Below are 15,382 nucleotides of genomic sequence, written 5' to 3'. Positions count from 1 at the left end.
CTAGCGGAGGTACCCACCTCTCCTCCTCCATTGTGCGGGGCGGCGGCGGGGCCGGCTCAGCGCCCCGGGCCCGGCATGGCTGCGAGCGGCCGCCCCCGCCCCGGGCCGCTTCCTGCGGGAGCGGAGCGCTGCGTGCCGTGCGCGCCCCGCCGCACCGACTGCCGCCGCCGCGCAGCCCCCTCCCCTCCCCTCCCCGGCGGGGCTTGCGAGCGTCTCCGGGCAACGGCAGCACCGCCCCGACAGCGCCCTCCGCGCCCCGGCTCCGGCTGGCGCCGCCGGCACGGCCCCGCTGCGGCAGCGAAATAGGTCAGGGACAGCCCCGAGCCGGCCCGGCGGAGAGCGGAGCCCGCCGGCAGCGGCACGGGCAGCGCCGAGCCCGCGGGGCAGCCCCCGGCCCCCGGGCATCCCTCCCTCCCTCCGCCCGCCGTACGGCACTGCCGCCGCCCGGGAGTTGTCTGAGGAGGGGGCGGCGGAGGAGCCGAGTGGCCCAAAACTGCTTCAGTCCCAATCCAATCTACGGACTGGACAAAAGTTTCAGTGACTGAACATCCCCAGTCCCGAGGTCAAGCTCGCGCACAGGGCAGCGCAGGAGAGGAGTGGTGATGGTGAGGAAAGAGAGGATCCCAGCCCTCCTAAGTCTCCCCACTCCCACCGCAGAAAGCAAGATCTTGCCTCTAGTTCCCCAATTTATCAAAACTTTCCTGTCCTTTATGCAATCTATGAGGCCAAATACACCCTGCATAGGCAACATGGGTCCTTCTCAACTGCAGATGCTATTTAGCCTAAAGCACTGAACTAAATTACATTTGTCATTTTTATTCCGATTGATACAAATGCACAGACTTTTATATAAATCTTTTTCCCCCTCATTTTATTAAAATAATTTTTCTGTTGCATTCTGCACCAGTGAGGCCTTAGAGGTTAATTGTATTAAAGACAAGAAAATTTGCCTTCTTCATTACTCATCCATTCACAAAATGTTCTTGTGCAAAAGGGAAAGATAATTGGAAGTATCAAGAGATTTCTCTTGGAAGATGCCATTTCATCTCTTTTGTAAATAAAATTACCTCACTGTTGTATGTTTCTCCTCAAGCCATGTCCTCAGCCCGTTTCATACATCTTTTTAAAATGTATCAGCAGTGATGATTGAACAGATGCTATTGTACCTTCCATAGGAGGGTTTCATAATCTCGTTGAGAATCTTAACTACTCATCACCCTCATTCTTTAGATAAATTTAACATACCTGAAACTTAAAGGACTTTATCAAAGACACATGGGGATTGAGAGTCTTGCTATTTAAACACCATTTGGCACCCTACCCATAAACAGAAGAAATACAGATAAAGCCATGAAGTCAAACCTCACACAGAATTCAGGAAAAATTCCTTAATTTCCCCTAGAGAATCCTGTTAAACTATCAGTTTAAAACATCCAGATCCTCGAGTACTTTCCCCATGTCCAGTCTTACACTGTTGATACACAACATGCAAAACTGCAAGACAAAAGCTCAAACCAGAGAAAAAGGAACTATATAAACGTAGTAGAATTTATCTCAGAAATGAGGGCTAGAGCTTGTTTCCATTGAGTAATCATAAAAAGTTCTGATACAAGAGCAAGTCTGAAATTGCTGCAAAGTGTATTTTTATTAACACAAAGTTTTCCAATAACAAAATATTAGGCTTTCACCCTAAAAATTTACATGTCACTCCAATCAGCCTGGAAGCTAAGCACCTAAATTGAACCAAACCAGCAATACCTTCTTATGTGCTTTGCCCCATGGGCTTGTGTACCACTGGATTCTACAAATCCTGAGAGCAACCACAGAAAGGTAAATCCCAGTGACAGACAAGAGCAAAAGAGTGAATAGTCCTTGCTGGAGTGGGACAAAAGCATGTTCCAGTAATCAGAGATTATTTTTATAGCAGCCTTGCAAAATAATCATGACTGGGTAACAACCCCAAGACAAAAATTTCTTGTTTGTTTTTAAGTGCAAAGACTGGTATCTTGAAAAAGCATTCAGCCAAAAGGAGTTAGTGACACCTGATGGGTGGAATTTTTCCAGCCTCTTTCAAAAATTCCTAGTCTCAAGTAGTCAAAAATTCCTCCTACATCTAATCTACCTTCAATAACTGACAACCATATAACCAATGCTCAGGGTAGAAAGGTCCCCAGAGCACCTGTTCTAGCCAGTCCCACCATCCCTCAGCCCACCAAAAGCTTTCCAGATTCCTGTGACAATCTTCAGATCTACAGTGAAAGACCAAACTCCCCAGTTCCAAGGAGCCACGGAGAGACGAGAGAGCAAAGCATTGCCAGTGTCTCCACAGCAGCAAGGAATTTCTTTAATAAAAGTGGCACAAAGGGAGGGAATAAAAACAATCCCTACCAATCTGATCCAAAACTCTCTCCTGGCCCAAAATCCAGCAGCTGGTTTAACCCTGAGGTTATAAGGAGAGGACACTGAGTGCTTATGAGAATTTAATTCTGTGGAGAGCCCCAGTACACTCAGACAACACCCTGTCAATCTCCACAGCCTCTGCAGAAGCCTGAAAGAGTCGCTTCACCTCCCAAAAACCTAGCAGAAAGCAAATTGCATCAAATTGGGAAAAATCCTTCCTAGCTCTGCAAGGCAAACTGGAAGAGTCCTGAATCACTGGATCACCCAGCCTGAATACAGCACAAACAACAATTCGGGAACACTTCACTCCCCTGTACATACCTGTTTCCAGTTATATACCAATATACAGGCTCCAGAGATCCATATCATACATAAGCAATTTCCCATCTTTAGCAGCTCTCCTGCTTAGTTGCATAATCCCCTCCATGAAATCATTAATCACCTTTCTTTAAAAATCTATGGTTTCAGCATTGAAGAGCTGGGAAAGGTGTACATAAAACACTGCATTCACGGGAGCTTCCAAGGCTGTATCTTCTCAGCCTAAATTATTTTTCATTCTGGTTTTTTTTAGAGATATAGATATTTAGATGAATATATATGTTGATACATGTAAACATAAAGGTTTATTTTTATTAATGCATTTATTAAGTGTATATATATTTATGTCTGAGTGACCAAACTGATCTCACCCTGAAGCTGGTCCTGCTTTGAGAGTTCTTTGAACCAGATCATCTTCAGAAGTCCCTTCCAGCTTATTTTGTCATCCTAATTAAGTAAATACTCATTTAGACAGATCTGTATTTAGATCATATGTTTTCTTGGAAAAGGTTCATTAAGGGCATTCATATATGAAAAGCAATAGATAAGGTATCTGCTGGAATAGCTGCCTTGGTACCTCCAGGGCTAATTGCAGTCACTTGGAGGTGGTACTCAAGTACTGCACTGGCTCCCAAGGGAGCTGGAGGTCGAGGTGCCTCAGCAGAGAAGCCCCGAGGGTGTCTGCTGCCCAGCCACTGCTAGAATTCAGTAACAAAACCAAAACAGCAGCTAAAATTTACCTACTACAGCAGCGCACAGGAATCCAAGTTATCGCAAGGCTCAAAACTTTCTAAATTGGCTTGCAATCAGGGATGTTCTGACAGCTGAAGCCGTAAGAGACTCCCACCGGAGCACTGTTTTCTAAATCATGTGATTCGTAGAGCAGGGGCTGGAGCACCCACCCCAGTATTCCCCCCGGGGTCTGCTCTCCCGGTGGAGATGCTGCAGGAGCCACCAGCATCTCCAGCGGCGCTCCGGGCTGTTGCCCTCTGCTGGCACACATCCCATTCCCTGCTCCTGCTTGTGCCGGCCAGCACAATCCAGCTTTACAACATAGTTTTCCTTTAGTCTGTTGAATAAATCACAATTCCTGTAGAAATAGTGGGTTTGTTCCAACAATTTCATAATAACATTACCACCTTTAGAACAACGACCCGTGAACATCTTCACCTCCCAACTGTGATTTCGGGGGCATCAGCCATTCTATTGCTCACCCTACACAGCAGTTACCCACCAGCTGAAAATGTTCTTCCTGCTGCTCTTCAGACTCTTTCCTGGAGTATAAGCCATGGATGTCACCCACAGTCACCTGTGTCAGCGGCACACACTTCCTGCCCTGTAGTCATATTACATATTTATCAGAAATTTGCAGCAAGATTTTCAGATAGATTTTATTGTTTAGAATTTAGTGCTCAAAAGGGAAAAAAAATCAGGAAGAAAGCTGTAAAAACAACTCTTGAGGGCACTGGAACAAAGGCAAAGACCAGTATTCAGTTGCCTAAATGCTACCAAGTCCCTCTGCCTCCTCAGAGTCTGCACCTACTGAGTGTACAGGTCTCGCTACAGGCTGAGAAAACGACCAAACTTGAGGAAAATTTAGGCTATGGACCAAAAAGTAGGATTTTTTTTTATACCAAAATTTTTCTAATATATATAATTTTAATGTGATTCTTCATCTTTATAATACAACCCTTAATGCTTCCACTACTACCTTCTGTAATAAGGGCAAATTATCTGTATGCTTCATAAAGATGGATGGCTTAATTAATATTTGTATACTATAACTCAGAGAGAACACCATAAACAAAGCTCTTCCCATTCAGGATCTGAACACCATAACCCAAGTCTCTTTCCTGTTATTTCCTGTACACTCATTGTCTTCCTCTCTTCTTGGAATTTTTTTAAACATTTTTTTAAACATTTGCAAAAGCCAAGAAACACAGTCCATCACCTTCATATCATAACACAATGTGCTGCAACATCAACATAAATGAGTGAATCCCACAAAAGCCAAACACAAAAATTTAGACAGGATTGTTTCTGCAGGCACATTATTTTACCAGAACAGAAAACCCTGTCTCAGGCAGCATATTCCTCACAGGTAAATTGACCTTCATTGTCCTGGCTTGGTATTTTCTGGGCAAACCTCTTTTTCTGTTCAATATTCCATAGCATATTCAGAGTGGGAACTGTATGTCAGGGGCTCGGCTCAGGTTTCTGTTCACTTACTGGACTTTTGTGGTGTGCTTTTCAAGGCTCAGCTTTCCCATCCTCTCATTCACACAGAAGTGCACCCTGTGAAGGCGAAAAAAAACCCCACACTTTAAAAAGGCATTAGAGAGTGTGTGGCATCAGTTTGTTTCAACACTTTTGGCACAGAGCAACTCCAGCAATAAAACAAGCCCAGCTCTTCCTTTCGAAGGTGATGTTTCTCAACTCCCTCTCATCTGACTCCCTAAAATATGGGAAACAAGAGCTCCCTGTTGCCACCACCTACACACAAAGCCATCGTAACATTTCCAAAACACACGTGGTGCTGATTCATCACCAAGCTCACGCCTCAAAGATTTAAAAGTCAAATTGATACCACAGAGAGGAAGTCGAGATTTTAACTGGTGCTGGGTGAGTAAAAGAAAATTCTCATAACAACATCAAAATGATGTCATTTGAGAAAAAATAATTTGCCTGCATTTAAGACCACAGAAAGTAATGGATGGATGGATGGCCCTAGAGAGAAAAGGCACATTGACTACAAGGGCTGGAGCTCCTCGTGCTCCTGGGGATCCCTCTTTTTCAGGAGGATACACCTCCACGAAAGTAACAGCAGAAAGCTGGCAATATTCTTGCAGAATGCAGCTGCTAACCACCCTGTGCAAGAGGCATTAGCAATGACAACTCCAAACATCCTGCAGTCCAGTAGTGATCCCAGGGGAGAAGTCCTAAATTTGCAATCAGGACTCGAAGGAGCTCTCTCCAGTAAATGGAGCATCATTATTACAGCAGTGGTGGAAAGAAAGCAAACAAGCCCAAATGAAATCTCAGTGAAGGACTTCAGCCAATTTTGTTACTTATCAGTAAACTTAAAAGATGACTAAAACCTGAAGAGGTACTAAATAAGCACAAGGAGAGAATTGGGAATTTAGCATCAGGAATCTTTCACAATGCTTTGACCCAGCCCAGGAACAGCCAGTGAGCCCGAAACCAGAGGACATCCCTTCTGAGGAGGGAGGGGATCTGGAGGATGAAACTGGAGTAAACTATTTCAAAACACAGCTGATAGTGCTGTGCTTGTATACAATAACAAGGTAATCACAGACTCCCCCCAGGGCCATGCCCTGCCTATGCTGCAATTTTTTCACCAGGGTGCGTGGTTGGGAGAGGGAGGCTTCCCACTGGGGCTGGGTTAGTGTGCAGTAAAGAAAACAATATTATTGATCCACAGAGAAAAAGTAAAAAGCACATGAACCTCCAGTCCCAGACTACTCATGCATTTTACCTAGCACTGCTTTAATCCAAGTCTGTGCTGGAAACAGGTTCAGTACTCCTGAACTTTCTTCTTCCCAATCAGTGCCTGCAGTGATTACACTCATGCTTCCTTCCCCCCAGGGTTTTGTGGAAAGCAAATTTTCTTACAAAAGAGGGAAAGTCCATTGTAAAGCTACAGAAAGCAAAAAAAATTACAGAAATGACAGACGAGACTGAGATGATATTAATATTTTATATTGACTAGATTACAGACTAACAGCATTCCCAGGAGAACAGGGCTTCTGTGAGACAAACCAGTTGGCAATTCCATGGTACAAAGTAGCATTTGAAGAAACGATGAACTTTCAGATTCATCAGCTCGTTTTGCTTCTAAGGAATTTTTCTGCAATGTTAATCAGTGATTGGTACTTTGATGGTGGTGAGCAAATGTGCATCTTGACACATTTCTGGCCAGAAATGTAATTCCTTTCTAAATTGGCATAGATTCCTCACTGCATTAGTCATAAAAAGAGGTATTTATATTGGTTTAATGAATATAATATGCACCAAAATGGTACATAGCTCAACACAGTCCAATTAAAAAAAAAAAAAAGAAGAACTATTCTTTCAAATCTGTGTATTTTCCATCTGTGAAAGCATTTGGGAATAGAACTATAAGCATCATGCTAAGAGGGTTAATATCCAGATGCCTCAGACAGATGGCATTATTAGTCTGCCTGGGCTTGACATCTAGGTTTCCAAGTTAAGGCGCTTTGGTTCCTTGGATGGCTGACAATCTGAGAATAGCCAGTGCTCTAAGCCCAGCATTTACTGTAACAGCAACAGGCAACATTGCAGCTTTGCCTAAAAGACTTTTAGCAAAAGGAAGTTACACCAAGATTAACCACACTCAGAGCATACTTTAAAATGCTGTTGCAGCTTTAGGTTAGGACTCTTACTGGCAAAGGCTGAACCATGGACAGACAACAGTACTTGAATTTTATTTTTTATGCTGGCTGGTTTTTTTCTTTTGCTACAGCCTAGACCTGAACTGTACCATCTTTTTAACTGTTCAGTCTATTCAGTAGATAGAACCACAGGAAACAGAAAAATCTGAAGAATGTCTCTCTTCTGCAGTGAACTACAGCTTTACAGTCGTCGTTCTTTCAGGGTTCCCACTACCCATTTTCCCAGAGAGGTGTTTTTAAGGAGAATATAGGGTTTACAGGATTAAAACACTCTGAGAATCATATGAACAAGACATATCAGTTCAAAAGTGACTATATCTGCCCATTTATATATAATAGAAATTTATGAGAGTTCTGGGAGCAGAGAAGGTAAAAAGACTAGGATTTGTCAAAGTGAACAGCAAGAAAAGCACCCAACTCCATCAGCCCCTTTACAAGTCCTAGTATATAGGTAAATAATGCAAAATTCCTAGGGCAACATACATAGCAGGAAGACTTCCATCTTGTAATAAGAAATACACACCTGACACTCATCAATAGTAATGCTTACATTACAGCACAAATAAATACTCATTAAAGGTAAGTGGAAGTAGAGGTAACGTCTGTGTGTGCATATGCATGCACATACCAGAAATAATAGCTTCAACAGGAGACCTAAAAAATGCCCATCAACAAAAGCAAATAGTGCTTGTTCGGGCTGGTTCAGAACTCCTTGTGGTGTGCTTGCATTGTGAAATACATTTTCAAGTGAAGCAGGGATACAACTGTTTTATTCTTAAGAAATACAAAACTAACAAGCAGAAAACTCATCTTTAAGGGACACATACACCAGATCACAGAACCAGTTATGCAAAACACGTTAAATAACCCATTGTTTGGTAAACTACGCCTCTGGCTAGTGTGAAAGACTGAAAACTGGGTGTTAGACTTTCAATCACCTCATATTAATCCACAGTATTACCCATAGACAGTTTGAAAAACCACTGAAAATGCCTTCTTCCAAATAGCTCAGAAAGTGAAAGATCTGCAACATTGTAAATCACATAAATGTGGTACAAAAATGTGGTTGATTACATGATAAACACTAATCGATAGTGGCTACAACAGGTCAAACAATCATAATCTAAAGGCTCTGATAAGGTGTCTTCTATCAGAAACCTAACCATCTCACAGACTGTAGGAGCAAAACTCCATTCTCACAAAACACACCAGGGTTTTGTTCACTGTGTGGACATCAGAGGGGTCCTAAAAATAAGTCCTAATAATAATTTTTAGTCCTAAAGGACGGGATTAATTAACAACATAATGATTTAAGACAAACTTTTTTTATTTTAGAATAAACATTCTGAGTTATATGGGAAAAGGAAGCTGCTCTCTTTTCACATTTGAAGGGGAGGTTGAGGTCCTCAGCATCACTCTCGCTCAGACCCTTTTTGGCAGCAGTGGGAATGCCATGTTGGGATAGTAGTATCAGCTGGCAGGGCAGGATAATAAACCAGTTTTCTGACCTGTACTGTCCAATTAGATCTTTCAATGCTAAATGAAAGCAAAATTTGCTTTACAGGGATCTAAATTGGGGCGGGGGAGGGGAGGGGGGGAAGGACACCATAAAGCATTTGAGAACTTTACGTTTTTAGCCATTTTAACTATTTCTGCTTCACACGTCGTTAAGTCCGTATGTGCAAAGTACCTGGTAGAGGTCAGGCACACCTCCTGTCAGTGCCCAGCTGTGCACAACCCCCCCTCCCCACAGGGCTGAGCTCCTGGGAGCAGGACTAGGACTCCCAGGGCCAGTACTGGAGCCTGGACTACAGCTGCACTGCAACTCTTGCCACACACAACACAAACCCAAAAGCTTGCCCAGTTCTGGAGGGTAAGGCTTGTCCACCCAAGTTACACTACCGCAGCCTGCAGGGCAAGACACAGCTTTTACTTTGCAAGTGTGTCACACAATCAGTAACCCACAGAGATTTAAAGCCATCGAAGCTGTTTGAGCTGTTACCACTGTTCTAAACCACCTTTTCAGCACCTCATGTTAAACCAAACGCGTGGCAGGTACTTCCACAGACTTATGAAAGTATCATTGCACTACATATACACGTGTTTCGCATGTTTCTTTTTAATGCGGTAGTAGTCAGTATTATGAAAGTGTAAGTTAGGCTAGTTTTATTAGCCAAATAAAATTTACAAGTCAAGAACAAATTATACTTTAGAGTAGACATGAACACCCATTACTATTAAAAAACTGTATGTACGTCACAACACACAGAGTTCAGTGACACTGTAGTTTGAAAACTTTGGCTTTGGGAATTTCATTTTGGTCATGCAGATTACAAAAATAAAGGAACATCTGTTTTTTAAGAAAACTACCACACTTTTACTTTATTAAATGCTGAAAGCAAACTAATTGCTCTTACTTTCTCACAGGTGACACCAACACAATCCAGCATTTGGTCCTGAACAGGCGGCCATTAAATTATTGAGATAATTTCAGACATAGGAACTTCAGAACTCAACTAGAAACTAAGGAACAGCAAAGTAGTTACTTTATTTCTATCTTCGTGACCTTCCTAAAACAACTGTGAAGTCACAAACTTATTTACATGCCAGCTATACACCTTATTTCATCTCAGTTCTTCCTATGCACCTCTGTGCAGACAAATCCACCCAGGGGTCAGAAAATCATTAAATATCATTAACACATAAGCAAAGCTTTATCAACAAATCTCTTATTACTAGGAACTGTACTAGAAACAGGTTTATATTCCAATAGAGTCTTTAAGTCACTGTGTCTTTTATTCCACCAATACAGATCTGCACTTTTCTATATTCCATGGTAGACCCTAGCGTAGCTGCCCCTTAGCCAACCAGCACTTACACAATCCTCTCCAATGTCACCTGCAGGGTCACAAGCTGCTGTTCCCCAGAGACCAGAGGTCAGAGGAGAGCAAGTGCCACCTACTCAAGTGACCAGAGAACACTGTTAAACAGGTGACAATCTTTTGAGGGAGACATTAGGCAGCCTACTCCCCAATACACGTGCAATTTCTGGGATCAGCTCTTTGTCTTAGCAGACATTAGTCCCAGAAGTACTATTGCACACAGGTAACAGCACATTTCAGCACAGTAGTTCCCAAACAGTCAGATTTCACACACAAAGTCACTTTTTAAAAAACCTACTCATTTCTAGTATCAACATATCCTGTCACAGCACATAACATGAAAATACCATAAAGCAACAGCTGGTGCATAAACCTTTAGCTTCCCAAGTCAAATGACAAGACACATCACAAAAGTGAACTTAACCATTTCTCTGCAAACCAGGCTGTCCCTTAATAAGGTTAAGGCAACTACCACTGCAAGGGACTAAATCATACACCCAAACTAACACACGACCTAGAACTCTGTAGCTCGTTTCAGCTAAAACCAGGAAAACTGTGCTTCAAATGAAGTTCAAGGATGACTGTCCAACATGGCTGTAAAGTGCAAAGGTACAGAAAAAGACTTCAAGCCCAGTGAGCTTAAATAAAACCACCTGAAGCTGTGCATGAACAAGAGCTGGCACTTGCAGTGTTTTACAAACTCAAACTCTGAAACTTGACTTACAACAACGTATGAATGATGCTGGTGCACAACAGTGACTAACAGGCTTTTGAGATAGAAAAATTACAATTTAATTGCAAACAGCAAGTTATTTGGCTCAGCTAAGCCAAAGAGAATTAGTCTCACTGCAAGAGCCATAAATTACCACAATCAGGAGGACACTCAGCTCTTAGTTTAAATCCTGATGATACCAACACATTGTCCTGTTTAAGCTCACACAGGTAATTAAGTTGATGCAGTTTCACTTCTAATAGCAACAAAGCTCACTTCAATTTAAATCGTCATCAGGTTAGATTGATACCAAATAGTAACTATACATTGAAATTTCATGCAATATCCTTCAGCCCAGAAGCACCAAGCCCTACACATTTCACTGGAATCAGTGGGAACTATGTCTAATATCTTGCATATCTGGAACGAAGCAAAAAGCAGCTTTTATGATGCAGTCCCATGAAACACCAGCATCCTAAGAGCTTAGAAACCTGAAGTCAAAATAACTTTGTACTTTTAAAATCCATGCCCCACAGCATATATACTCTCACTCAAGCATATAAGGAATTCAAATCTTTTATTTGATATCCATAAACGTTGCTATTCTATATTTCTATGCAGGAAGGCAGTTTTCCCCTAAAACATTATGCTTTTTAATAAACAACAAACTTTAATTCTATTGCGTGAAAGGGCTACAAATATACATTTTTTAATCAAGCAGACTACACAGATATCTTTTGCTTTACAACTAGCACCTATGTTACTGGTACACTTGCTGGCTCCATTCTCAGAGCTCTTTGCCCACAGTTTAGATCACCACTTTCTGAAATATGGGCAACTGCAATTATTACTTTTTAAATTACGTGCAGAGGCAGGTATTGCAAACCCATTCCTTTTTTTTTCCCCATCAGTAATCAGGGACCCCATCTTTATTCACATGCAGATGTCACTGCATTCTACACCAGTCATCTAGTGGCATAAAATAACCTTCCAAAGTCTGGTACAATTGTTAGCAAGCCAGTTTTACTCCTGTTTTAAGGAAGCCCACAGCACGGGGCTGCCATCCTGACGGTAGATGGAGCTGTGAGAGTTCTCAGGGAACTTTAAGGAAGCACAATAGTTGAAAGTGAAGTCTGTTAACCCGGGGCTAGGAAAACAAGTATGCCTTTAATAGAAGGGGTAAATATCGACCCTTTCCTGGAAGGAATCACACACAGACAAACCGAGGACTTGAAAACTAAGCAATAAGAAATTCTGAACATTTTATATGAATGAAGCACATGCTTAACACAAACTATTTCTTCAAAACTACACAGTACATACGTTGATGGAAAAGTCGTATAGAAAAAACTGACCAACTATGTCAGCACGTCAAACTGCCTAGTACAAGATGGTGGATGCACACAAAATGCCAAAGTGAGAATGAATATTTAAAAAAACAGACCACATCCAGGGATTAGTACTTCAAAAATTTCTCTGTCAAGTGTTTGAAAGCCACTAGCAAAAAAGTCAGTTGAGACCTTTACTGGCAACAAAGTATTTACTACTCTAAGTACACAGATTTTAAAGCAGAGGAACACTTGCTTCAAACCTAGAAAAGCCTTAAAACCGTACGGAATTGATCCTAGGAAAAAAAATTAGACGTGTAAAGGTCAATGAACACAATGATTTATTTAAAAAATAAAAAACGTAAAAACCATTTTTTCCTCCTTTACAGAAATGTTAAAAGTCAGTCATGGGATCCGAGTAGCTTTTGTAGAAAAAAACGTAGTATCCAGGTATCGAGTCCTTACAACAAAGGAAATTCCCCCCTAGCCCTCCCCAGTTTTTACTCCAGATCAGCAAGACACTTCCCACCCCGCACCCCTCAAAAAACAAATGAAAACAAGACATTTTTCGTTGCTAGTATAAAAACGACCAAGGTCCAAGTAATAATAAAAAAATAGAGTCCATCAATGACTGTAACACAAAATATGTGTATGTGGGGCCCAGTCCATCTTCAGAGAGAAAGAAGTGGCACAGGCAGCAGAGGCGACCCTCAGGGGGCATTTAGGAGCCGCTCCCACAGCAGGGAGGCATTTAAAAGGAGCTGCCCTTCGGCGAATGAGGGGAGAAACCATTTAGAAACTGCCCCGTATCGAAGGGAGGGCTCTCCACGCCCCCCCCTCAATGGGTATGGGCGCTCCAGCTCAGAAAGAGCCGCCCCCGTAGCCTCCCCCACCATAGCCTCCTCTGTACGGTCCACTGTTACTGCGGCCCCCCCAGTTGCCGCCCCCTCCTCCACCTCCTCCGCCGCTCTTCATGGGGCCGTAGGAGGACTGGTGCTGGCTGTAGCTGCCGAACCCGCCGTACCCGTTGCCGTAGTCGCCGCCTCCCCCTCCGCCGCCGCCTCCGTAGGAACCGCTGCCATAGGAGCCGTACCCGCCGCCTCCTCCCCCGCCGTAGCCGCCGTAGCTGTTGTAGCCGCCGCCTCCTTTGGAAAGCCCGTTGTGATCCCGGTTGCCGGAGCCGCCGCCGCCCCGACCCCTTCCTCCTCCTCTGCCTCCCCGGGAGGGTCTGGAAGAGCCGCCGCCTCCCCCGCCCGCCTGGATGTCCTCCTTGGGCACGGCCTTCTTGACCTCCACACGGTGGCCCTGGATCGGGTGGAACTTGACCACGGCCGCCTTATCGGCAGCGTCGTGGTTCTGGAAGTAGACGAAACCGAAGCCGCGCTTTTTCCCGCTCTGTTTGTCGGCGATGATCTCGGCCTTCTCCACGGGGCCGAACTGGCTGAAGTGCTGCACCAGGTCCCCTTCGCCCACGTCCCCTTTGAGGCCGCCCACGAAGAGCTTCTTCACCTTCGCGTGAGCGCCGGGCTTGGCCGAGTCCTCCCGGGACACGGCCCGCTTCAGCTCCACCGCGTTCCCGTCCACCGCGTGGGGGGACGCGGCCATGGCGGCGTCCGCCTCCTCCACCGCCGAGTAGGTGACGAAGCCGAAGCATCGGGAGCGCTTGGTCTGCGGGTTGAGCACAACCACGCAGTCGGTGAGCGTGCCGTAGGCCGCGAAGTGCTCCCGCAGCCCGGCCTCCGTGGTCTGCACGTTCAGCCCGCCGATGAACAGCTTGCACAACTGCGAGTTCTCCATGCTGCCGCCGGTGCCGCGCCTGGGCCTGGCGCCGAGACTCCTCCTCCTGTTTGGGGGCAGCTCCGGAGGTTTTTTCCCCCCCTGCTCCGTCTTGCCGCTTCTTCCCCCTGCAAGCAACGCGACCTCACGGCTGCGGCGGCCGCCGGCAGTGGCTCCCTCGGCGCGGCCCGGCGCCTCCGCTCCGCCTCACCTGACCGGCAGCACAGTCGGGACGTCCCCGGTGCCGCCGCTCCCCCGGAAAGGCGGGCGGGGGTGGGGGCGAACACAGGCGCGCACAAAATGGCGGCGGCGGCTTCTCGGGAGCGCGGCCGGCGACTGGTGCCCACACAAAGGGGCCGCCGGGAGCCCCGCCCCTCGAGCACGCCCCCCGCGCCGTCCCAGCCAATGAGAGAGGTGCGTTGGCGCCGCCCGCCACTCATCTTTAAGAGGCGTGGCTTCGGCTGCGATGGACGTGTTCAGCAACCAATCTAAGGGCACGACCTCCGCTCCAGTCCCGGCGTCCGCCAATGACGGACGCGGCGGGCAGCGAATAGGGACGCGGGACGCGTTCCGCGCGCGCCGGGCGGAGGGGCGGGGCATGCTGCGCCAAGACGCCGGGCCCGCGGCCGGCAGCCAATAGGACGCCGCCTCCGGCTGGGCGCGCGCTCCCTCCCCGGCGGCCCCGCCCCGCGGCGGGAGGGGGCAGCGCGCGGGGGGCGGGGCGCGCGGGAGCGTTTGAAACGCGGGGACCGTTGGGCGCCCCCCGCGCGCGCCCCCCACGGCGGAGCCGCTGCTCCCGCGTGAGGGGGCTCGGGGCCTCCCCCAGAGCCACAGAGCGGGGCAGGCCAGCGGGCTTCTGGCCCAACCTCCCCGCTCCAGCACAGGGCACAGGATCGCGTCCAGACGGTTCTGGGTACCCCCAGTGAGGGAGACTCCACATCCTCTCTGGGCAGTCTGTCCCAGTGCTTGTCACTGCACAGTAAAGAAGTTCTTCCTCATGTTCAGGTGAAACTTTCTGTGCATCTCTTTCTGCCGTTGCCTCGTGTCCTCGTGGTTGGCACCATGAAGCTGAGCCTGGTCAGCCTCTTGGCACCGCCCCTTTGGATACAGACGCTCCCTGCGCCCGGAGCGCCGGCACCCGCTGGGCTCGGCCCCGGCCGGGCTCCACCTCCAGCCCTCGCCTTCCCCAGCCCGCTGCTGACTCCCCTCGTAGGGTGTTTAACCCTCCGGTGTGCCCTGTTCCTGTCTGCTCCCTGTCAGAAGATGGGTCTTCTCTCTGTGTCCCCCTTCCCCTTGGTAACCCGCTGCCAAGTGCCCGATCTGGGCTCACAGGACACCGGGCGGCTGCAGCGTGTCCCGAGAAGGGCGGCGGAACTTGGGCAGGGTCTGGAGCACAAGTTTGGTTAGGAGTGGCTCAGCCTGGAGAAAAGGAGTCTCAGGGGGGACCTTCTCGCTCTCCACAACTCCCTGACGGGAGGGGACAGCCAGGTGGGGGTCGGGCTCTGCTCCCAGGGAACAAGGGACAGGATGAGA

The 15,382-nt window shown here is 46.6% G+C and overlaps 2 protein-coding genes across 3 annotated transcripts in view; both read right to left on the bottom strand.

Moving 5' to 3' along the window:
* The window catches only part of KLHL3 (kelch like family member 3), a 51,086-nt gene extending 50,968 nt beyond the window's left edge, over window positions 1–118 (bottom strand). For both annotated transcript variants that reach the window (XM_042014510.1, XM_042014511.1), the window contains exon 1: window positions 18–118. In XM_042014510.1, coding sequence (XP_041870444.1) covers window positions 18–31 — 14 coding nt within the window. In that variant the 5' untranslated portion in view covers window positions 32–118. The remainder of the gene's footprint in view (window positions 1–17) is intronic.
* An 11,187-nt stretch (window positions 119–11,305) lies between these two features.
* Window positions 11,306–14,196, bottom strand: HNRNPA0 (heterogeneous nuclear ribonucleoprotein A0). Its single transcript, XM_042014644.1, has one exon. It carries the CDS (start codon window positions 13,868–13,870, stop codon window positions 12,935–12,937), a length of 936 nt encoding a protein of 311 aa, XP_041870578.1. The 5' UTR covers window positions 13,871–14,196; the 3' UTR covers window positions 11,306–12,934.
* Window positions 14,197–15,382: the final 1,186 nt, after the last annotated feature.

The sequence above is a fragment of the Corvus kubaryi genome, unplaced genomic scaffold, assembly GCF_017639235.1.
Source record: "Corvus kubaryi isolate FWS band 111438036 unplaced genomic scaffold, C.kubaryi_AGA036_p1.0 split2-37374, whole genome shotgun sequence".
NCBI lineage: Eukaryota > Metazoa > Chordata > Aves > Passeriformes > Corvidae > Corvus > Corvus kubaryi.
The sequence above is the reverse complement of the archived record's forward strand: the minus strand, read 5'-3'. Positions and strand labels throughout refer to the sequence as shown.

Coding starts and splice junctions, on each gene's coding strand:
- HNRNPA0 (XM_042014644.1), bottom strand. CDS start 13,870: ATGGAGAACTCGCAGTTGTGCAAGCTGTTCATCGGCGGGCTGAACGTG.